Source organism: Ursus americanus, chromosome 21 (genome assembly GCF_024610735.1).
Source record: "Ursus americanus isolate L20-20 chromosome 21, mUrsAme1.1.p, whole genome shotgun sequence".
NCBI lineage: Eukaryota > Metazoa > Chordata > Mammalia > Carnivora > Ursidae > Ursus > Ursus americanus.
Window position 1 is genome coordinate 14,702,382 of NC_142147.1, and position 23,092 is coordinate 14,725,473.

A 23,092-nucleotide genomic window follows, 5' to 3' on the forward strand; every position below is an offset into this window, starting at 1 on the left:
ATGAGTGAATGCAATGAGGGTAAAGAGAGCCACATTTCTTAGTGTTGGAGAAGGAATTTACAAAATATGGAAAAGGAGAGGATTAGAAAGAACTCTGTGCTGTGGGACTGAAATTGTTAGATAGATACAGATATAGATACAGACGGAAAAAAACAAATGGTGATATATACATATATGTATATTTGTATATGTAAGTGGGCATGCGGGTGTGTCCCAGCTCTGTCCACTTGGGAGCCTAGTAGCCGTGAGCACACATGATGCTCAAATGTTAGTTTCTAAAAACCATTTCCACCTGCAAGGAATCAAGGCTCCTTGGAGAAATGGCCATTCCCAGAGATGTGGCAGGAAAGTCACGAGATGAGCCCGGAGCGTCTTATCGTGCTTGTAAGCAAGGATGTGCTCAAATATTTTGGGGACATAACAAAGAGCCACAGGGGCCAGCCTGGAGAGGCGCCTGCTGGCCAAATCCGGAACAATTTGAGCCCCGAAGTAATGATTATAACAGGATATTTACAGAACAAAACAAATCCACACGGATGTAGATAAATGAATAAACAAATAAATGCGGGAGAAGAGAAAGCTCTTCCTCACAGTAGAATGCTCACTAACAAATGTAGAAGGCACAACGGAATCTGAAAAATCACCATTTTGCAACCATGACGGCAACTGCTGACTCAGCAGGGAGCCCTCCGTGGATGCTGAACGTCGCGAGAGAGCGAAGGCTTGCCGGATGGGAAGCAGGAGGTCTAGAAAGTCTCAGACTGACTCCCCGCTAATTACTTCTTAATTGCAAAGAGAAAAATGTTCACTCTAGAGGGCAGAGACCTTAACGCAGTGATCGAAGGGACAATCACCGGTACTGAGAGAAGCCAGCATCCCGTGCCTCTGGCTATGCTGCACTAAGAAGAATACAACGTCACTTTTTTTTTTTTTTTTAAAGCAGGCTCTGTGCCCAATGTGGGGCTTGAACTCACAACCCTGAGATCAAGAGTCGCATGCCCTACCCACGGAGGCCACCAGACGCCCCACAGCATCACTTCTGAGAAATTCCTGCCCCCATGCAGAACCTGAAAGTAATCATGAGAGAACATGAGAACCTCAGCTAAACCTAAGTGAAGGGACGTCCCACGGAATAACTGGCCTGTCCTCTTCAAAGACGCCCAAGTCACTAAAGATGGAAAAAGCCTGACGGGCCAACCCAGATCCCAGGAGACTGAAGACACGAGGCGATGTGATGAACAGGGGGTCCTACCCTAGGTCCAGGAATGGAAAAGAAGACAGGAAAGGCTATAAAAGGCATGGTTGGAACAACTGGCCAAATTCGGAGATGGTCTGGGGATGAGGTAATAGCGTCGTCTCAACACTGAATTTCCTGATTGTGATAAAGGTACCATGGTAGGTAAGAGAGAGGTTTAGTCCTTCAGAAATGCACGCTGACATAGATGCGGATTGTTTTATAAATTAAAAAAATGTACCTGGCCTTCTTCCGGAGTAACTTCTGAGACTCGGGATAATGCACCAAAATTTCATTGAGGTCCTTCTTATCCAGAATGAAGAGGTTGGTAAACCCGTGGGCGACCACGTTGGCTGTGCGCCGATTCCCGCCCCCAACAGCCAGCAAGCTGGGGCAGAGAAGGAAGGAGGTGAGACCTGGCGGGCTGGGGTTGGGATCCCCCTGAAATGTCCCTTTCCACCCCTTGCCCGGAGCATAATGGCGGCCCCACACGGGTGAGAGCCGGGGCCCACCCTGCATATGTCAGCATCCACGGCACCTTACTGAGACCCACCACAGGGCCTTTGAGGATGAGGTCCTCCCCCCACTGGCCACTCCCCCCCCCTCAGCTTGGGCCCAGGTCCGCTCATTTCACCCCAGCTCCCCCTGACCTTATTTCTCCAAACACGGATCCAGCCTTCAGCGTCACCAGCACGGCCTTCCCATCGGGGCCACCCAAGACCTGCACCTGTCCCGCCTGGATGATGTACATCTCTCGGCCTATCTCCCCCTGAAACAGAGATGGGGTGAGCCCCTCTGCCATTGCCAAGAGGGCCCGCAAAGGCGGCGGGCTGGGCCCGGAGGCTGCTGGCACAGCGCGGAGGAACCTGGGCTGGTGTCCAGCCGACTTGGTGTGTGGTGCAGGGTCCGTCACTTCCCCTTGGGGGCCTCAGTCTCCCCATCTGTGGATTGGGGAGAGTGGCCCCCCCCCCCCCCGCCACCGGCCTGCTTAACTGACAGGATCTGTGGGGAGTTAGTGGTGTGATGGAAAGGAAAGTGCTAGGTAAGCTAGAAGGTGTGGGTGTAATGGCATTCTGCAAATTCCCAATTATCCACGCCAATGGAGGGCCGGCGGCATGGAGGAAATTAACAGTGGTTCATACAATACACTGACACCTGTGCCTAGCACAGGTCACTTCAGGAGCTCGGTAAGCATTTGCTAACTGAAACAGGAGTGATAACAACGTTGGTAATGAAGTCCAGCTCTCGTGCAACATTTTTCTGTGCAAGACATTCGCTCTACGTGCTGGGCCTGCTTATTCCTCCACAGCTCTGGGGTAGGAGCTCCTTGCCTGAGGCTGCAAAGCTAGGAAACGGGAGAGCGGGGATTTGAGCCCAGACAGTCCAGTTTCAGACCTCATGGTTGCTGTGGGTTGAATGCTGTCCCTCCCAAAGCCATCTGTTGAAGTCCTCACCACCAGTTGCTCAGAATGTGACCTTCTTTGGAAATAAGGTCATTGCAGATGTCATTCGTTAAATTAAGATGAGGTCGTACTGGAGTTGGGTGAGCTCCTAATCCAATATGACTAGTGTCCCTATTAAGGGGACATTTGGACACAGAGACAGGCATACTGAGAAGACATGTGAAGTGACGCAGGGAGAAGACAGCCATCTATATGCCAAGGAGAGAAGCGGATCCTTTCCTCACCGCCCTGAGAAGGAACCAACCCTACTGACACCTTGGTCTTGGACTTCCACCTGCAGAACTGAGAGACAATGCGTTTCTGTTGCTTAAGCCGCCCGGTCTCTGGCCCCCTTGGTAGAGCAGCTGTAGCTGACCAATGTATGGTCTTAATCCCAAATTAAAGCAAAGGGACGGATGCATGCATGCATGGCTTGCTTTGGACTGCAATCAGAAATATTCAGTCTGGGGCACCTGGGTCGGTTAAGTGTCCACCTTCGGCTCAGGCCATGATCCCAGGGTCCTAAGATCGAGCCCCGCATCGGGCTCCCTGCTCAGCGGGGGGCGTCTGCTTCTCCCTTTCCCTCCACCCCCCCTAATGCTCTCTCTCTTGCTCTTTCTATCTCAAATAAATAAATAAAATCTTTTTAAAAATTTAAAAAAGGAAATACCCAGTCTGCCATGCGCTTCCCAATCCTCATGCCCTCACAAGGCCCCTGCTCCCTGTCCATCACACCTGGCATGTTTAAAAGGAGAGAGACCAAGGATAGGTAAATTGATGACACTTTGGATTCACGCAAAAAACGTTTCCTGGGCGTTTCACACATGCATGAGCTTCTTAACAACCAGAAGAAAGTTTCATGTCCCTGTTTCTGGGTCCAATTTGACACGGGACTGAAGAGTCTAAAGCCCTGGGGTGGGCGGCTGGGGGCGTCCCAGGGAGGTCTCTGCGAGATCATCACAGAGCAAGACGGGACAGCAGAGGGCGCCATTCACACTTGCTCCTCAAGTGCTCACTTCCCTGCCCCCCCCCCCCCCCCCCCCCCCCCCCCCCCCGCCAACTCCAACCACCTGGTTTGGTCTTCCTCATTTGCCAGCAAGTTCTACGTTACCCCCAGGGATAGTAACAGCAGCAGTGGCACCTACTCTGTGCCAGCATGGTGCCAAACTCTGTAGGCACCGCTTAGTCCATTTTCACAACAACCCCATATGGGAGTACCAGCAACATCCCTACTTTATCCATGAGAAGAGACTCAGAGAGGGCAAGCCACTGCCCCAGGGCGGCACAGCTAGGAAGTAGCCCCAGGGTCAGACAAATCACTCTATTGTTCTCAAACCCCTCTTGGCCTCTAGGGCTGCAGCTTTAAGTTCTCAACCATCTGTAGCACTGTTTGCCCATTTTCTCTGGGCTCTATGCTTCCAGAAACTTCACTGCTATACAGCGCACAACTTGGAGATGAGGGCCTACTTGGGCTGAAGTTTCCTGAGTCTCACAGGGGTTGCTTGGGTATTATTTTCACCTCTGTACACATACCCAGCCTTAACCACCCAGTAATAAGGGGACTGAAATCTGAGTTCTTGCCATTCCGCCCTAACCACTCACTCCCCAGGTGACCCTGGTCTCACCTTGAGTTCCAAGGAATGGGAGCAGAAAGAGCTCTCAACACTCTGTAGCCCCAGGTTCAAATCCAAATGTTTTCGAGGATCAGATGGGCCGTGAAGGGAGCCTGGTATGGGGCAGTGGGGAGGGTGGGGCCTGTGGCATCAGGAGGGAGGGCGACATCGCCCTTTGGGGGCAGCCCCTTCTCCACTCCAGTTGACTCTTGCTATTTGGGAAAGTGGGGCTCCATTTTCAACCAGAAATCTGGATTTTTATGTGAAACCTTCAAATTTTTAAAGGTTGGGGACTAATTCAACCTTTTTTTTTTTAAGATTAGGGGAAAAAAAAACCAAAACACCCAGAAAATCACGAAACAATGTATCGGCTGGTTACTATGGGAAGGCCCTCAGTTTGCAACCTCTGACCTATCCCAGCCCTTCCTCTGCTCCATTTTCCCGACAGGAAGACCAAGACCCTGGAACCATTTCCATCGACACAGTCAAAGCCCTACCTCTCACAAGGCTCCTCACTTTCCTTTTCTGAAAAGTGGGGTTCCTCATCCTGGCTCCCCTGGTCCTGTGTCAAGGAAGCAAAGCCTGATGCACACCGGAGTTCAATGCCTGGAGCCGGACAAAGGCTCCTGTGCCAAACAACCTGGGAGCCCCGGGGTCAGCTCACGGGTGCTGCGGCTCCTTGCCCTCCGCAGCAGTTCCGCCCTCCTGGGCCTTCGGAGGCACCCCCTTCAGCCCAGCTCCTGCCGGCAGGTGCACTGTAAATCCCAGACTCCCTTGCAGCTGCCTGGGGCCACCCACCTTCTTGCACACGTAGTCATTGGGCAGGTAGACGACAGAACGGAGCCTCTTCAGCATGTCAAAGATCAGCTGTCGGTCACAGCCCTGTCCCCAAGAGGAGGGGGAAAGAATGCCCGTTTAGAGGAGGGTGGGGGCTTGGGGTGCCCCAGAACCCCAGGACAGGGGTGCTGGGTGGGCCGTACCTGGAAGAGAGCCACTTTGCTGACGATGTTATAGTTCACGTCGATGGCAAGGTCCAAACGCATCTTGTCTGGAAGCTGCACCATCAGTTCTGACTCGTCTGCAAAGGAGACCCTGGCAACGGTCAGAGGCACATCCGGCCTCCCCCGCCCCGCCACCCCCCCCACACGCGGGGCCCTGGCCACACCATTCCTCGGCCAGAGCCACGCTGTATTGGGAGAGTCCCCTCTCTGGGCTTTTCGGGTGCTATTCCCTCTGCAGGGAACACCCTCGTGTATTTCCCTGGTTAATGTCTACTCCTTCCTCAGAACCCAGTACTAACGTCACCTCCTCCAAGAAGCCCTCCCTTGAGATCCCCACAGCCGGCTATTATGTTCAGCAGTCTCTGTGCTGTAGCACTGATCACACGTCTTATTGCGATGGTTGTTCCTGCTGGTCTGTCCTTCTCACGCTCTAGGAACGTTCGCAAGAACTAGAGCCTGTCGAGCACTGTTTGTACAGAGTGCTTTACAAAGATGGTTGTGTTAAATCCTCCCAACAACCCGACAGGTGCCTGCTACAGAAAGGGGGGCTCGGGAGGGCAGGGACTTGCCCACAGCCCCGCAGCCCAGGGGGAATGGAGCCAGTATTCCACCTGGGGCCGGAGGGCTCCAGGGCCTGTCCCAGGAGAGCAGGGGCTGAGACTGTTTTGCCCATGATGGGGTCTGCAGTGCCCAGCGGAGAGCCTGGCACAGAATGACTGTTGCTACTAGGGACAGGAAACATACTAATTGGACCCCAATCCCGATGCCCCTCCCACTGCACCACAATTATTTATGGGCTCAAGTGCGGATCTGCACGACCCCGGGCAGGGGGAAGCCCTCCCTGGTCCTTCACGTGCGCCCCTGTGAAAGGGGACAATGATTCAGATGTCACATGGCTGTCTCTGGAATGGAATGAGGTGATGGACGGGACCATGCCTTGTACAGAGTGAGTGCACCCACGACGGATACCAGCGACACCTCAACCACTCACTGTCCACAGCTGTGACAACACCCTCAGCTCAGGAAAGCTTGGAGCTGAAGTGTGGCTTCTTCGAGGGCAGAGGAAAGCCCATGGAAGCCGGGGGCCCTTGAATTAGCTGAAAGCATCGAGGGGCTCTAAGATAGTCCCCGTGGCCCACCGGCTTGTCAGGGGCCTCCAGAATGCTGTCTCAGCTCTGAAAACAAAATTACTAGCTCTCAACGATAAAAAAGAAAAAGAGACCGGGAAAAAAATTGTGACTTAATTAACATATAAGTAGCATATTCCCATTTCATTAAGGGTTCCATTTCGAAGTCACGAAAACATCACTACATTTGGAAACAACGTACAAGTGAGATTCTCCCACTTCACAAGAAGCACTGAGCACACCCCAGCACTGACGAGAAAGTGGAAACAGTGGGGAGTTTAACGCATTGTTGTGGCCAAACAATTTCAGAAGCAAAGCATAACATCAACAAATTTACAAAAAGTATATGTGTATGGGCACGTGGGTGGCTCAGTCAGTGAAATGTCTGCCTTCAGCTCAGGTCATGATCCCAGAGTCCTGGGATCGAGCCCCACATCAGGCTGCCTGCTCAGCAGGGAGTCTGCTTCTCCCTCTGCCTGCTGCTCCCCTGCTTGTGCTCTCTGTATCTCTGTCTCTCTCAAATAAATAAATAAAATCTTTAAATATATATGTGTGTGTATGTCTATGGAAAGAGAAGGCGAGAGAGGGTCTTGCTTCTGCCCTGATTTCAACTGTACTTCTCACTCTGATGGGGATGCATTTCAAGGCAGGGGAAGGGAGGGGAGTCAGGGCGTCCAGAAGACAAGGCTCTCAAGCCTTCAGGGGTCTCCTGACGGCCCAGCTTGGGGCACCGCGCGGGCCTCCCTGGGTCCCCCTCACATGAATATGTCCAGTCAGGGACACAGGTCAGAGGTAGGGCCCTGGAAGGAGGTGGCAGCCGAGGCACCTGTCTTACCCAGCATGCCTTGGGACTGCCAGGTGTACTCGTACCAGGTCTTGACCCGGTTCTGCACGGACCGGGGGATCTTGTAGAAGTTCATGTACTTCACGGTGCTGTCCATGCAGCTGCGGTAGTAGGTCTGCCCCGCGGTGGCGGCTCCCACCACGTCTCTCATCTAGGCGCAAGGTGGAAGCGTCAAGGGGCAGAGTGGGGCTTTGGGGTGTGCGTCATGAGCACGGGTATCTACTCGGACCAGGGGTGCACGCGGGAGGGGGGTCAGGAGAGAGGGAGACCCATGTCCACCGACAGAGAAGGTTGCCGACAGGAGAAATTTTGCCCCCAGGGCGGACACGGGAAGGGAGGAGTGACGCTGCTGAGCACAGCCCCCACTAGGAGGAAACGCCTCGCTGGGCTGGCCCCTCGGTGCCAGAGGCCACTTTGACCTCCTGGAGGAAATGTGAACCCGGTGTACTGCTCCTCAGGGCAGGACCCAATTCCGAGGCCGCCCGACTGTGGCCTCATGCACTGATTAGAGTAAGAGATGGGCCGCCTGCACACAGACACCCCCAGGGGTCTCTCCGAGGGAACAGCCCCAATCCCCAGCCTTTGCAGAAAGTTTTTCAGCCTAGCTCTCCAAAGATATCCCAAAGGGACCAACCTCTCCGGTGGAAGCAACCGTAGAGAAGAATGGGACCGAGACCTCCACCCCCATCCCCTTCACCTAGCAGGGCCCAGAGCTCCAGGCTCCTGAGTCCAGGTCCCGTGGTCTTTCCCGGACTTAGGCTGAAAGGAATGGCCACAGATGGTGACATTACTGGCAGCAGTGGGGGGAGGCGGGGCTGCAGGCAGGTGGGTGGCAAGCCCGACTAGTGACCCAGCTACCTGTCCGATCATCACAGAGAAAGCGAAGACACCCGTGAAATAGTTCAGCCCCTGGAAGACGATTTCAAAGAGCGTCCTGGGGTCAGGCAGCCCACCGATGGTGATGAGGGTCTTCACAGCCCAGTAGTAACAGCGAATGTAACTAGAGAGAGAAGAGGAAGGGGCCCCGGTCAGCAAAAACCCCGCCCTGCTGGGTCTGGGTGGCCTGGCTCTGACAGACGTGCAATATGCAAAAAGAAAACCCTTTATTTCTACGTGCAAGGAAAACAGCCTCACACCCCCAGAGCACGCGGTTTGCAGAGTGTGTTCACAGAGGCAGAGGCAAGTTGTCACCTCCATTTACAGATGTGGAAACTGAGGCTCCAGGAGAATGCTAGAAAGACTTGGCGGGAGGATAGACCAGCTGACTCCTGATGCCTGGGCTCCCTCAATATTCTTTCAATTTCCACTAACTTCCCTTTGCCAACCCGCCATGTTGGTTCACAGAGAGCAAGAGCAACGTCGAACTTGGAAGATATCTTGAGGACCTTTTCTGATCCTCTCCCTTGCCCATCCCTTTTCCAGACGGGGAAACTGAGGCCCCAGAAAGCAAAGGAAACACGCAGGGACACCAGCGGGCCAGGTCCAGAGCTGGGATTAGAATTTAGGCTGTCGTCAGCTTCTCTGAGCTGTCACCCACTGTTGGTGACGCTTCTCCACGGGCGCGTGAACCCTGGAAGGGAGGTACGGGCATAGCAGATGCCCTGAGCTTATCTCATCATCACAGAGAAGTCAGAGTCCCTCATACATCTGTTCACACCTTCAGGCTGTGCCCTCCCAGGGGTCAGCAATGGGTGAGGTCAGCAGGGCTCAAGGACAGGACCATCCCAGCTGGTTTTCCTGCGCCTTCCTGTCTTCCTCCCTGGGCACGCAGGAGGCATCCAGAGCCTGCCCTCGCTTCAGTGGCCTGATATGCCCACACTGCTGAGTCCCTGCTCAGCTCCAAAATCAAGACTGGCGAATCACCCAGTCTGATGACGACGCCAAATGGGTCCTCCCCTGGGCTCCGTCCTCCCCTGGGCTCTGGACGGGACTGCCTGGGCTCAAACCCAGCTCTGCCACTTCTGAGCCACGTAACACGGACAAAGCACTCATCTCAGCAAGCCTTGGCTTCTTCGTCCTGAAACGGACATGGCAGTAGCACAGACTTCAAGGGGGATGGTGAGAACAAAGTGAGGCACTAGAAGAGCGCCTGGGACGTGACAGGTGCTCAGTAAATGTCAGCTTCCCTGTCGCTGGTACCTGCCACATGCCCACAGTCAGGGAACAGCAGACTCGCCTACATCCTCAAGAAGTTCACCGTCTAGTGGGGACAGGCAAGAAATCGTGCAAAGAGCACTGGGAGGGGGAAGCAGAGGTGGTTGGGGAGTTATGTTGGAGGGGGGCTCTGCCTCTGACTACTAGCTGGGAGGCCTGGGGCTGGGCGCTGGTCCACCCTGCACCTCATTCCCACCTGGTACATAGAAATCTCAGGGCATGGGGCACCTGGGTGGCACAGCAGTTAAGCGTTTGCCTTCGGCTCAGGGCGTGATCCCAGCGTTATGGGATCGAGCCCCACATCAGGCTCCTCCGCTATGAGCCTGTTTCTTCCTCTCCCACTCCCCCTGTTTGTGTTCCCTCTCTCGCTGGCTGTCTCTATCTCTGTCAAATAAATAAATAAAATCTTTAAAAAAAAAAAAAAGAAATCTCAGGGCAACACAGGCCTCCCCTGTGGAGCCCCCATCATACTGTGCCTAGCCACCAGAGGGCGTGCAAAGCAGCCTTAAGCAGGGACTGAGCTAAGCGCTGAGTGGGGGCTCCTGGACCCCCAACAGAAAGGCTATGGGAGCAACGTTCCCAAACATTCCCCCCAATAGAAGGAGGAATCCTCTATTGGCATGGCACGTCTTAGTAGCCTCCCTGAAGTCCCCGTGTCTTCCATGCTACATGACCTCTGCATGCTCCAGGCCAGGCAAAGGCAGAACAGGACCCAGCTATGTGGGAACTTGGGTCCTCAAGCCCCTGGGCCAGAGCAGACACTCAAAAAAAGGTCACTATTTTGAAAGTGATTATTACCCGTGATATTGGACTTCTGGAGGGATCCTTCACTCTGTGCTTTTTTGCACATATTGGGGGTTTACTGTAGGATTTTGTCTAGAGAAAAGTAGGACTGCCAAGACAGTGTGCCCCTTCCAAGATTGCTGCAGAAGGAAGTCCCTGCCCTCCCCTTCCCTGCTTGCCCTTCCACCCTCGGTTTGCCCGTGATGGGTGTGTGCCACACCCAGTCCTGGGACCTGGGTTCTCAGGTTGTTGGGGCACAAACCCCTTTGAGAATCTAAGGAAAGCTGCCACCTTCTCCTTAGGGAAGCCAGCATGTCCTCAAAATTTAGCTCCAATTTCTGGGAGGGCGGTGGTGGGACCCCCGTACATCTCTGGATCCCAGGTTAGGAACCCCTCTCCTGCTATGCTGGTTTCCCCGTAAGAATGATCGTAGCTAGGAAATGGTCACTGACTCCTGTCCAGGCATGATCTGGACATGTTACACACGTGAGTTCATCATTCTTCGCAAAAAATCTGAACATAATACTACGCTCAGGTTGTAGAGGAGAAACTGAGTCTCAGAAAGGGGAAGGGCCTCAGCCAAGGTCACAGAGCAAGTTTTAATGAATACCTTCTGTTCCTCCCTTCCTCGGATCCTGTCCCTAAAGCCTGTATCCTGGCTCTCCAGGCTCACACCAGGACCCCAGGAATTTCTGCTTGCCTTCCCTCACTGCCCTCCCTCCCCCTGACTGCACAAACCCTTTGTCTGTTCCTCCCCCTGACTGGTTCCTTGGCTTCCCCCCGTTCCCCCCCAGTCCATCCTCCCCTCAGTAATCACCAGCAGAGTCATCTTTCTGAGATCCCCCTGGGTCCTGTCATCTTCCTGCTTCCAAGCTTTGGAGGCAAGAGGTGAGGGGGTAGCCGGGCTATCTTTCCATATCCATCAGACCTTTAAAAATATGGCAGCCTACGGGAACTCCCTGTACCTTCCCACCAGCTTTTCTGGAAACCTGGAATTGCTCTAAAAAAATGGCGTATTAATTTTAAGAATAATAATTTTTTTTAATCTTAAAAATGTTCATATCCTTGGCCTGGCCATCCCTCTTTAGGAATTATTGTGAAGAAAAAATCAGGCCAGAGGACAAAGGTTCAGATACAAACATGTTCAGTGCAGCATCATGTGTCAGACTGAGGAACTGGAGACCCTTCCGTGCCCAGGGACGAGGGCATAATTAAATAAACACTGGCCTCGTTGCGCGGGGAGGATATCAGTATCGTGGTTTTAAAAAGAATTAATGATGGGGAAATATGCACGATATTATGTTAGTCAATATCCCTGTGGGTGACATATTTTTCCACATTTTCACATTTCTTTAAAACTGGGATGGATCTTACAATCTATGTGTCCATTTATTGTAATACTTATTTTTTTTCCCAAAAAGCTGCATTGACTTAATAATAGGTCATAGAAGGAACTACATCTTAGAAGCAAAGAAATATAGTCAAGAATGTTCCTGACCTTTCTTCAATAATCAGAATAAATAATTATGAAACAAAGAACAGCAAAAAAGAACCCCATACCCGTACCCCATCACCTAGAACCACATTGTTATCCTATAAAAATACAATGCGACCCACCTACGTAATTTAAAATCTTCTAGTTGCTACATTTTCACAAAGTCAAAAGAAACAGGTGAAATTAATTTCAGTGTTTTTTAGTGACCCAAAATACCAACATTAATATCATATCAACATGTAACCAATATTTTAGGCACGAGTAATAAGGCAGTTGACATGTTTCTTCATATCTTCTGAACATGTATATTTCACAGCTCAGTCATGCTGCGTCTCAAGTACTGAGTGGCCCCCTGTGGCTCGCGGCCACGGTACTGGATAGTCCCTGCCACCACACAAGATGGCTCCCAGAGCCCCGACTCTGCCATTTTGCAACTCCGTGCCTTTCTTCAGGCTGCTCCCTCCCCCAGAGCATCTCTGCCCCTGCTTTCCACCTACCGAGGCCAAAATCAAACGTGACTTTTTGGAATTGACTACCCCGTGCCACCTTCCCTATGCCTCTCCAGCACCAGGCAGATGGTACACACGTTAAAAAGGCAGCCACACGCCTGGGGTTCAAATCCCAGCTCTGGAACTGATGAGCTAACTGTGTGACCTTGGAAAGTGACTTCCCATCTGTTACCTCCTCTGTAAAATGGGAATGATGATAGTGCCTATTTTTGTGTGCTGACTGGAAGGATTAAGTGAGACCCTATGTTGAGTACTTACGGCAGGGCCGGTACAGAATAAGCGTTCTCTGCTTGCTGCTATGATTAGAAGTACCGTTGTCATCGTTATTACTTGAGCATGTGCCACAACATACGGCAGCTCTCTGGATTGGCAAGTAGGTTTCACCTTGTTTGCCACATGGCTGACGATGCCCAGGGAGCTATGTTGAGAAGTGTGCTCTGGCTTCCTTCCCGCTTGGCCATGTCCATGGGGTAGAGGAGTAGACACACATGGGAGGTGGCTCTGCCAACTCTACTGGGCTTTAGGAGGCTGAAAGGATCTTTCTAGCAAGTCTTGTTCCTGTCTGTGCCCCCCTCTGCCTGGCACATGGCAGGTGCTCAGGAAATGTTAGCTCAGTGAGGACACGGACACATGGTCCTTAAACTTCCTCATGTCAGTGGTTCCTTGGGAGCAAGACACCTTCAGCAACATGGCGGCCATGGGACCGCTTTCCGAGACTCTCAGTGAATTCTAGCCCCAGGAAGAAGAATGTGGCTCACCTGTTTCCCACACCATCGTAAACCCAGTGAGTGGAGCCGATGCCCTGATAGGCTGACGCCCAGTAATACAGACATGAGTTCACATGCAGGCTGTAGAGCAGGTAAGCCGTGGTCCTGACCACCCTGCAGAAGAAAGAAATGCATGGACACAGCGGCAGGGAGGGTGGCCATGATCTCTCACCCCAAGGGTAGGGACTCCAGGAAACAAGCCTACCTTCACCTCCCCCGACACCTGCCTCGGCATGCCCCTGGTGGAACGTCATGGCCTCGCCCCACTGTCTGGCAGGATGGACACCCAGCAGGACGGACACCTGGCAGGATGGGACTGGGCCAACTGCATGCTCTTTGGGGACTTCACCAGCTAGGGATGGTGGTGGGTGAACAGCAAGTTGTCAAGGCCAGGGGCTGGGCTGGCCCTGAGTTCCGTGTGCAGACGGGGGAGTGAAGGACAGCGGGGGGCTGTATCCTTGGAGAGAGGCAGGGAAGGGGCAGACACGTGCAGAGAAGGGCCACTCCGTGAGCAACGTGGAGAAGCTTTGTCCCTGCGCCCGGCCCGGCCGGTCTTGTGCCCTACTCTCCGACGCAAGAGATGGCCCGCCGTCCTTACAAACATCCCCTCTGTGTTCGAGCTGGATCGAGGGGCCCAGTTCCCTGAGCTGAGGTCAAAATGACCCAGCTCCCTGGAAATACCGGCGAGCGCGCATGCGGACCTCTGTGTGCCCTCCTCACAATGGGGGGAAATGGGACATTCCTGGCTCTCTGAAAAACAAACAGCCCTTCAGAGAAGGGCCAGGAAGAGGCCTGGCTTCCGGTAGCACTGGGGCCTGCAGGGCCAGAGGAGCTTGAAAGGGGAAGAAATATGAGTAGAGAAGGCCTCGCTCCGTTGTTGCTGCAAAGGGCCTGTGTGCGTGTGCGTGTGCGTGTGCGTGTGCGTGCGTGTGTCTCACCTGTAAACATAGGCTTTGCTGAGAATGGATTCCAGGCGGCTGTTAAACTCGAAGAAGGCCATGTACTGGGAAGAGAGCAAAGCATCAGGACAGCCCGCCGTCTGTGGGGTGGGGCGCTACCCTCCCCTGTTCCCCTGCACGGAGGACTCTTTCTGCAGCGCCCCCCAGAGGAGGCTGGACAGTGAGCATTCAACATCAGAGATCCTTAGCCCTCTGAGGGTTGGGGGCCAGAAACTCCATTTACCGAACCGCAGGAAACCGTGCCCCTCCTCCCATAGAAATTACGCCTAGTCCTGTTATCACAGTGTGCATGTGTGTAAGGGGATTCCCAGACCTCCCGAAGCCTATCGTGGCATTTTCAGGGGTACATCTCAGGTGAAGGACCCTGTTTGCAACGTTTCCTTATAAAGGAAACCATTTTATCAAGAAACAGCATCCCTACCGCCCCTTACTTAGATCTTTCAAAGGCTTGTTTTTTATAATAAAACTGTAACAGGAGCTGCTCTTCTTTACTGAACACCTGTGATGACCGCACTTTCTATTCCTTACCTTCTTGCTTATTTACATGTGAGGTACGTGGTACCATTCTCCTTTTACAGAGAGGACACTGCACTTTGTGACCTTCAGTCACCTGCCCAAAGCACACAGCTGCTAAGTGACAGAGGCAGGATTCGAACCCAGAGCATACTCAAAGCGGCAGCCCACTGCATACGTGTTGTTGGACATTTGAGGATGACCGCGAGGGAAATTCCCGAGCCATGGGCTGGCCGTCCTCCAGGGGGTCCTTCTTAAAGTCCCTCCAGAGTTTACATCGGATGCAGGGGGCTGTGGGCTTAGATCTCTCTCCCCTAAGGCCCAGAATTTTGTCCCGAGTCGTGCTAAACACCGGGCAGGTGAGTTATGCACACTCACCACCACCCCTGGACCCCAGATATGGATCCCACCACTATGGGCGGGGGGTGGTAATACCTGGCTTGTGGATCCAGCCCTCCCTGCTGTGCTGTTTGGCTCTAAAGCAGCCTCCCCTCTGTAGCCCCAGGGGACGGGCATGTCCCCAGATAAGACTGGTGCCGCTTCGGGTCCCCCGCCTCCGGGCCAACTGGGAAGCTCTGCAGCGGCACCCGTGCTCCGTTCCAACACGGCGTGCCGTCTTCTCATCCAGGGGCCTGCCTACTTCCTATTTCCTCCGCCCTGTTTCTCCAAGTTATGAAGGTTGTTGTGTTTGCCTCTTTCGTAAATTCCCTCATTACTGTTTTGGGGGAAGAGGCAACAGTATCACGTCAGGAGAGAGGTGAATTTAATTGTTCTGCCAGGAAAACCCATTTGGGGGATCCCAGGGGCTCCAACTGGCTGTCGACTCTGGTCACATTAAAAGGACCGCTGCCAGGTCTCTCCTTTACACTGTGTCACCTTCACTGCGACACCGGCTCTGCCCCAGTGTCAGGAGGGATGGCTGTCATGACGCTGAGCGACAACCAACAATGAGACAGGTATCGGGTGGCACGTCTAAATCTATCCCGGCTACTTCCAGGCTCCTGTGACCTTGGGCAAATCACCCAAGCTTTTCAAGCCTCGCTGTCCCCATCTTTTAGACGCAGACCATCATAAGGCAGAAGTCCCTCTGTTGTGCTTCTGTCATTACTGAAAGCATAGACAGTGGAGGCAGACTGCCTGGGTTCAAATCCGGACTCCATTCCTTCCTACCTGTGTGACCTAAGGCAAGTTACTTAACCTCTCTCGTAAAATGTGGGTACTAACAACACTCATCTCGTGGGGTGGAGGAATACGTACTTACAAAGCTTCCGGAATAATCCCTAACACACAGCACAATGAAGAAGCTCTAACACTTTTAAGGAACTTCCTGTCCCCTCTGGGCCACCCTGATGCCCCCCCACTCTGCCCCTGCTCCCCAGTGCTGCTCAGGGCGGACAACCAGATGCCACAGCAGAGCACGGGGTAGCTCAAGGCCCCAGATGGGAAGCCTACCTTCAAACAGCGGGGCAAGCGCAGGAGGGGACTCACACCGAACTTCAGGTAGAGCAAGTCCAAAGGCAGGAGGCAGAGCATGTCCATCTGAAAGCCCAGTGTGTAAAACAGGAGCCCCAGGACTTGAGGGTGGGAGAGTGACAGGGTCTCTACCTTCCGTGGAAGGGTGAGGTCAGAATGCCCCGGGAAGGGGCAGACAGCATTCTACCCTCAACCCTCCATTTGCCCAGTGTGATTCTGGTGGGAATCACATCACACCAGCCCCAAAGCACCCAGGGCCCCCAGCAACACCACCTGCCAAGACCCAGCGGAAGCTTGCACCCTTGGCACGCACCTTAAAGCGACGAGATTTCAGGTAGTTGTTGCGCATCTCCTTCTTGTCCGTCTGAAAGAAATGGAATACTGCCGGTGAAGTGGCCCGAGAGCTTAATCCCTGACTCGGTGGGAGCAGCAGGGACGGGCCTGCAGAGTTTCCACCTTCCTATCAGAGTAACAGCCCCGGGGGCCAGCTGAGCTTTGGGGAAAGCAGCAGGGTCTGCAGGCCTGCAGGTCGGGAGGCAGGACACCCCGGAGGGAGGCAGCTGTCCAAGGTCACCCGGCTAGGGTCCGATTTCCCAGCTGGAAAGTCAATATTAGGCTCATTCTCTTAGCACAGGGGTCTTGCCTGGACCATTTGCAACCTGGTTTACTGAGGAACCCGCTGCTGCCCTGATCAGGCCGGGGAAAGAGGCTGCCCAGGGAATCCTTTTTCCTCTAGACTGTTTGAGAGACACAACCCCAGCTTGCCTGCACACAGAAGCAGGCACCCCATGTGTGGCATTTTGGAAAGTGACCTGCACAGAGAGACAGTCTCTGCCAAATCGAAATCAGGACTCGGTTTCCTCCCCGGTAAGTGGGGCCTGACCAGAGCACAGTGTCTCACGCCGGTCCAAGCAGCATGCTCTTTGCAGGACCCCCAGGAGACACCGTCCGCCAGCAGTTCCCGTGCTGGCCGCTCTGTGGACATCATCTCAATCCCCCCTCGCTGCCACATTCTGAGGTGGGAACAATGACTCCCCCCGTTTTACAGATGAGAAAACCGAGGCTCAGAGGGGGGCTGCAGCTAGTGGTGGTAGAGCTGGGATTTAGACCAGGTCCACCTAAAGGTTGTTCTCTAGTCCACTTTCCATCTTTAATTACATCAGGTGGTGCAGGTGCCATTTCACCCATGAGCAACATTTGGCGTGTGTCATTTGAACAAGGACGGGCACACGTTGCCGAGGTCTTGTTCATTCGTCTCATCTATCACAGCGGCAGCAGGGCTCAGACTCCCGAAGGCCCTGGCTGCAGGGTCTGCCCCCCCACCCCTACCCCTGCCTGCCCAGGACTCACGATGATGTCTCCCCCTCTGACGAACTGCAGACGCATCTGGAACACGGTGATGTCCAGGAGGTAGATGAGGTCGCACAGGTAATCCAGCAGCAGCCACAGGTGGATGTTGGCTGGCGTCTGGTAGGGGAAGGCCCAGCGCACGGGGATCAGCCAGCAGTTCCAGTTCCAGGCCAGCACCACGAAGAATAGCCACAGGATGTACATCAGGTCTGCGGGGGAGCGGAGCGGCAGGAATGTGCTAGAACGTCGGTCAGAGGAGGGCTCCTTGCAGTAGCATCAGGGTAGGGCTTCCTTCTTTCCACTGGTCTGTTCCTAGACATGGCACTTCCATAACTGGGGTATGCATGTGCGTGTGTGTGCCTGTGCCTGTGTGTGTGCACGTGTGTGTGCCTGTGTGTGAGTGTGCCTATGCACATGTGTGCCTGTGTGTGCGTGCATGTGCCTGTGTGTGCATGTGTGCCTGTGCATGTGCGTGTGTGCACATGCGTGTGCCTGTGTGTGCGCACGTGTGTGTGCCTGTGTCTGAGTGTGCCTATGCACGTGCGTGCCTGTGTGTGCGTGCATGTGCCTGTGTGCGTGTGTGCATGTGCGTGTGTGCACATGCGTGTGCCTGTGCATGTGCGTGCGTGCCTGTGCCTGTGTGTGCGCACGTGCGTGTGCCTGTGTCTGAGTGTGCCTATGCACGTGTGTGCCTGTGTGTGCGTGCATGTCCCTGTGTGTGCCTGTGTGCATGTGTGCCTGTGCATGTGCGTGTGTGCACATGTGTGTGCCTGTGCATGTGTGCATGTGCCTATGTGTGCACGCGTGTGTGCCTGTGCATGTGTGTGCCTGTGTGTGCATGTGCTTGTGTGAGTGCATGCCTGTGTGTGCCTGTGTGAGTGTGTGCCTGTGTGTGCGCACACGCACGTGTGCCTATGTGTGAGTGTGCATGTGTGTGCATGTCTGAGTGCATGCCTGCGTGTGCACGTGCGTGTGCCTGTGTGTGAGTGTGCCTGTGCATGTGTGTGCCTGTGTGTGCATGTGCGTCTGTGTGTGTGTGTGTGCGCGCCTTTGTGTGTAAAACTACCTCTGATTTTAAAAATAAATCACAGCCAGGCCTGAATAAACCAGAGAACTTGGGGGGGGGCAGTGGGGGCATTCTTAGATAATAGGCAGCTAACTAGAAAACACTTTTGCTCTCATTCTTATTGAAATATTTCCAAAAATATATTTCCTGCTTTAGTAAATACACAACAGTGGATAATGCATAGAAGATGGATACGCAGACAGATGGATGGATGGATGGATGGATGGATGGATGGATGGATGGATGGATGTCGTGGGTCACGTGGTCATTTTAGAGGCCCAGTGGACACCAGGGTTGGCATCCTGTCCCCCCAGGGCTTGTTGTGTGACCACAGGAAAGTCTCTCTCTGGCGCCTACCCTGCCATCCAGGGAAGGCACAAGGGAGAGGGCAGCTAAGAAGGGCTGGGAGGTTCTTCGTAAACTGTAAAGTGCTGTGCCCATAGGAAGGGTTGTCATTCCCGAGAAATAGAACATGGGCTACAAGCGAAGTGAGGAGAATTCACTTCAGAAGTCAGAAGAATTTCTGCCCTTTTCTGCTCAGAGCAGCAGCTCCTGGAAGGGCCCGGCAAGAGCAGAGTAGAAACAGACTTGGCCAAGGGTCAGGGCCCCTGGGTCTGCCACTCACGCGTCGTGCCTCAGTTTCCTCGTCTGTAAGGTGGGGGTGATGGCAGGTTCCCATTCAGGGGCTTTTGGCTCGTTTGCTTCTGGCATGCCCTGCATCCCCCCGCTTCTCCGTCTCGCTCTCCTGCCCTTACACAGTACGGAGCGCGAGGCCGGGGCCCAGCCAGGACTCACTGGTCAGCGGGTCGATGCTCTGGGGAAACCGGTACGTCTTCCAGGGCCGGCGCTTGACCTTGCAGCACAGCATGTCACAATAGTGCTCCTCCTCCGCCTGCCCCCCCTCAGCCGGCTTCACGTCCGGGGCCGGCTCCGGGGCTTTCTTGGCCGGGGCTGTGGGATGACACGGGTCACCATCTGGCCCAGCCCTGAGGCTCGGGCAGAGGCTACAGAGACAGGGCAACCCAACGACAGACTCTGGACCTGGAGCCGAGGGGACCCTGGCGTCACCCCCCAACCTGCTGTCAGCTCTGCATGCAGAAACCGGGGTGCTCTCCGCAGCGAACCCCACAGCACCCAGCCGGACACTCTTGACAGCCACCAGTCTGGAACTGCTTGTCAGGGGCTTCCCAGAATGAAGTGTTTCTGGGCAAGTTGGGTGTTTCCAAAAGTCTGTTTGTGTGTCTGTGTTTGGACCCCGTTGGTTCTCTCTGGAGGGCTGGGGGCGTTTTGTACCCCAGGCCCCCACCGCCCAGGGCCAGAAACCTGGGAAACCTTGCTCTGGGCTTTTCAGAGCAGGAACCTGAGCTCCCTCATCTCTGAAAGAAGACACGGAAGGACCACAGCCTCCCTGTGCATCGAAGGCAATGGCGCTGGTGACCTAGAGGTTGACTTTCGTAGGTTCGATATGGTTGCGTTTCTAGGTTTAGGACTGTGGATCCAGGCCCTGCTAGGTCCATCGTTGGTGCCCTGAGCTCTGAGGCACAGTCCTCCTTTGGGAAGACCTGGAAAACCTCCCTGGCAAGAGAGCACTTCCCTTATTTCCTCCTGAAATCTTGAAAGCAGGAAACTTTCAGGTAGCCCCCTGAGACTATTGCAAATGAGGCCTCCGAAAAATAAGACAGCCCGGTTCCAGAGTGAGGTGAGGACACCATCTGTGTGTAAGGCCATGGGATGCCTCCCAGGCTGGACCACCTGCCTGCCAGTGGGAAAGGGCCAGAAGGGTCCATGAGGGTACTTGCCCTGTGGGAGTGGGAGCCAAGTACGACTGGATCATCGGTCAGAACTTTGACCTTATTCCCTCCCCCGATTCCATAGCTAAACCTGTATATACGGGACCCAAAAATCTAGACAGTGGGGATCTGGGCTTTTCTCAAGCACCCCGAGCATTTCCTTGGGGGTACCCTCACGATGAGTTTACAAGGGGCTTTGGGGGCCCCATTTCCGGTGGGGTGAATCACCCAGCTCTGGACTCACAGGGCTTAGGACTGTCCTCATCAGAGGTGACATCAGGGTCGATGAGCTTCTCCTTCACCTTCTCTGTCCGTTCCTTGAAAAGCCTCACCAGCTCCTGGAGCCGGTCGTTGATGATGGCGCTGTTCTGGCTGGCTGCGGAGGCTGCGCGATCCTGGCCACTGTGGACACACCACCCGACGCGGAGTGGGCTGGATGGGAAGGGGCCCTGTGCCCCCGGGGAAGAACCGAACGGCATCTGTCCACCCCCCCCGGCCCGAAGGATGCAAAAGCTGCCCCAGTTTCCTTCTGACACCAGAAACATCAAACCCATTTTAATAGCTCCTAGGAGGAAATTCAGTCTGGGGCTCACACCTGGGGGCCCAGCTTCTAGAAAATGTACCACACAGGATCTGATTCAGATGGACAGCTCTGAGAAAACTTTGATCCTATTTGCGATTTAGGGGGAAATTCTTGGAACTCAGGTCAGGACTGTTGGTCCTAGTTTGGCGTTCCCATGAAATTCATGTCTGGGACAGATCAAAGAGGGGACAGGGCCACTCTTGTGGCTCGGGAAAGAGCTGATGGAAAGAAATAGCGCAGATACATTCTATACCCTTTTAACTTACAGGAATTTAACCTGTACGCACTTGCAGAAAGAGAGACCCACGGACAGAGAGAGAATGAATGTGAGTCTGTCCAACGCTCCGCTCAGCATGGGGCAAGTGCCCTGGGTGGGCTGAGACAGGCTGCACATTGGCTGTCCTCTGAGCAGTGTCACTGTGCCCATCATGCTGAGCTGAGGGCAATTCTAGTGTCTTCACATCTATTTGTTTTCAGACACGGGGGTCCCGGAACTCAAGCCAGCTACTCCCCTAGTGCTCTCATGACAAAGCGGGCTGGAGACAAGCAGTATGGGGGTCCCAACAAGAAAGGGCACATAGGTATGGTGGAGATGCTAGCCACTCGCCCACATGTACTCCCTCCCGTGGGGCGTGGCCGCTGGGATTCAGACACCCAGCCAGAGCTCCCAGCAGGGGAACCTGGGTAGACTTGCTACATGCATCATCGAGCCCCCTGTCTGGCGTTCTCCCCTTCTAGGGGTGACCGGCGGGGTTCTGGGAGCCACACAGAGGTGGCAGAGCTGCTGTCGGCCCGGTTCCTACATGACTGCATGGAGCAGAAGCCTCTCCTGAGATGAAACAGGTGTCTGGTGACATGATGATGATAAATGAGACGTCTTGTTGCTTAAGCCACTGAATCTGTGGGGTCTATTTGTTACAGCGGCTGAGCCCACCTCACTAATGCACGGATCCCCACGCTGAACTCTTTAAGGGGCTTCAAGGGTAATTTTTATTCTTATAACTGATTTCTGCCTGGTTTTCTGATACTAAACTCTGACCCTATCCCTACCCTACTGCAGAGGATGGGATCCCACTGTATACTCAGAGGGACCAGTGAACTAGGGCTAAGGTTTGGATTTTTTTTTCTTTCTCCTTTAACTTTTCTGAACTTTCCACAACTCCATAAAACAAACACCATAAAATTATGATGGGGGGGGGCGGAGGAGAGGCTGGAAGGAAAGCCCAGTGCCTCCTGTGGCCACCCCAGGAGCTGTGGCTGGGAATAGGAAGGGGATCGCAGGCTAAAGCCTGGGACCAGGGGATTCACCACCAACCAGGCATCTCAGACTCTTCAGGAAAACACCTTCCGTTGGCCCAGCCCTTGCAATAGCTAGATGTCAGAGACCCAGGTCCCACTGCCCTCAGTGTGGCCTCTAAACATTGTCCCACAGACCAGCGGCATCAGAACCAGCTGGAGGCTTGTAAAGACATGGACCCTTGGGGCCCACTGTCTGAGGTTCTGATCCAGCCGGTCTGGGCTGGGAGCTGGGAATCTGTATTTTTAACAAGCTCCCTGGGTTCAGGCCCCTGGAGATCCTTGTGGTCCTCGTGCTGCCTGCTGACCCTCTCAGGGGTTCAGAGCCAGGAGCCTCTCCTTCACCACAAAGCCTCTGTGCACCGTGCAGATGGTACAGAACTCCTAGGCCCACCAGAACCAGCCTGGACAGGAGGCCCAGTCCTGTCTTATTGCTCAGAAGCCACAGGCAAAGTTGTGGTGAAAGGTTCTAAAAACGTCCATGTTCTCCCCCCACCTCAATCCCCTCCCCTCATGTGCTCACCCCATCCAGACTTCCAGCTCTCTGAGACCCCGGGGGTGGGCCCCACTCACTCAGTGCCCTGTGGGCTGGATGGGTCCAACCAGGCGACCATGGGGGACTCAGCTGGTGACAGTGCCTTGAGCTCTTCAGCCTCGTCATCTTGGGAGGGCAGCCTCTTCCTGCAAGGACACAGACATGGAGGGGCCTTCAGCAAGGGCAGGAGCCATAGCGGGACGTGAGCCAACCCTGACCCCTGCAGATTACCCGGAGCTGCACCCTGGGCAGGGGGAATGAGGCAGGCGGTGGTTGGTGCTGCCAAAGGGCCCCCACTTGCCTGCAGGGAGACAGAAAGGGAGAAGAGAGAGACACAGCCACTCTCTGACCGCAGTCTTCACATCTGTTCAATGGCCTAGTGCAATAGTAACAACATTAACTTGGTATCTGGCAAACCGGAGTTTGCATCTCCATCCTGCTTCTTACTAGTGTGTGATCTTGGCAAGCAACTTAATCTCTCTGAGCTACCTCAGTTTTACCCTCTGTAAAATGGGACTAGATTTACTCAACTCCGTGAGATACTCAGGACTCAGGGGG

The 23,092-nt window shown here is 54.1% G+C and overlaps 1 protein-coding gene across 1 annotated transcript in view; it reads right to left on the reverse strand.

Annotated features, from left to right (window-relative positions):
* Positions 1 to 23,092, reverse strand: part of CNGB1 (cyclic nucleotide gated channel subunit beta 1) — a 61,885-nt gene that overhangs the window by 8,732 nt on the left and 30,061 nt on the right. Inside the window, exons 17-30 of the mRNA XM_045806719.2 lie at positions 22,573 to 22,680; positions 20,365 to 20,522; positions 19,126 to 19,281; positions 17,265 to 17,473; positions 16,228 to 16,278; positions 15,894 to 15,980; positions 13,908 to 13,972; positions 12,961 to 13,083; positions 8,120 to 8,261; positions 7,253 to 7,412; positions 5,270 to 5,367; positions 5,088 to 5,171; positions 1,885 to 2,003; positions 1,476 to 1,622 (exon numbers count right to left, since the gene is read on the reverse strand). Coding sequence (XP_045662675.2) covers positions 1,476 to 1,622; positions 1,885 to 2,003; positions 5,088 to 5,171; positions 5,270 to 5,367; positions 7,253 to 7,412; positions 8,120 to 8,261; positions 12,961 to 13,083; positions 13,908 to 13,972; positions 15,894 to 15,980; positions 16,228 to 16,278; positions 17,265 to 17,473; positions 19,126 to 19,281; positions 20,365 to 20,522; positions 22,573 to 22,680 — 1,707 coding nt within the window. The remainder of the gene's footprint in view (positions 1 to 1,475; positions 1,623 to 1,884; positions 2,004 to 5,087; positions 5,172 to 5,269; positions 5,368 to 7,252; positions 7,413 to 8,119; positions 8,262 to 12,960; positions 13,084 to 13,907; positions 13,973 to 15,893; positions 15,981 to 16,227; positions 16,279 to 17,264; positions 17,474 to 19,125; positions 19,282 to 20,364; positions 20,523 to 22,572; positions 22,681 to 23,092) is intronic.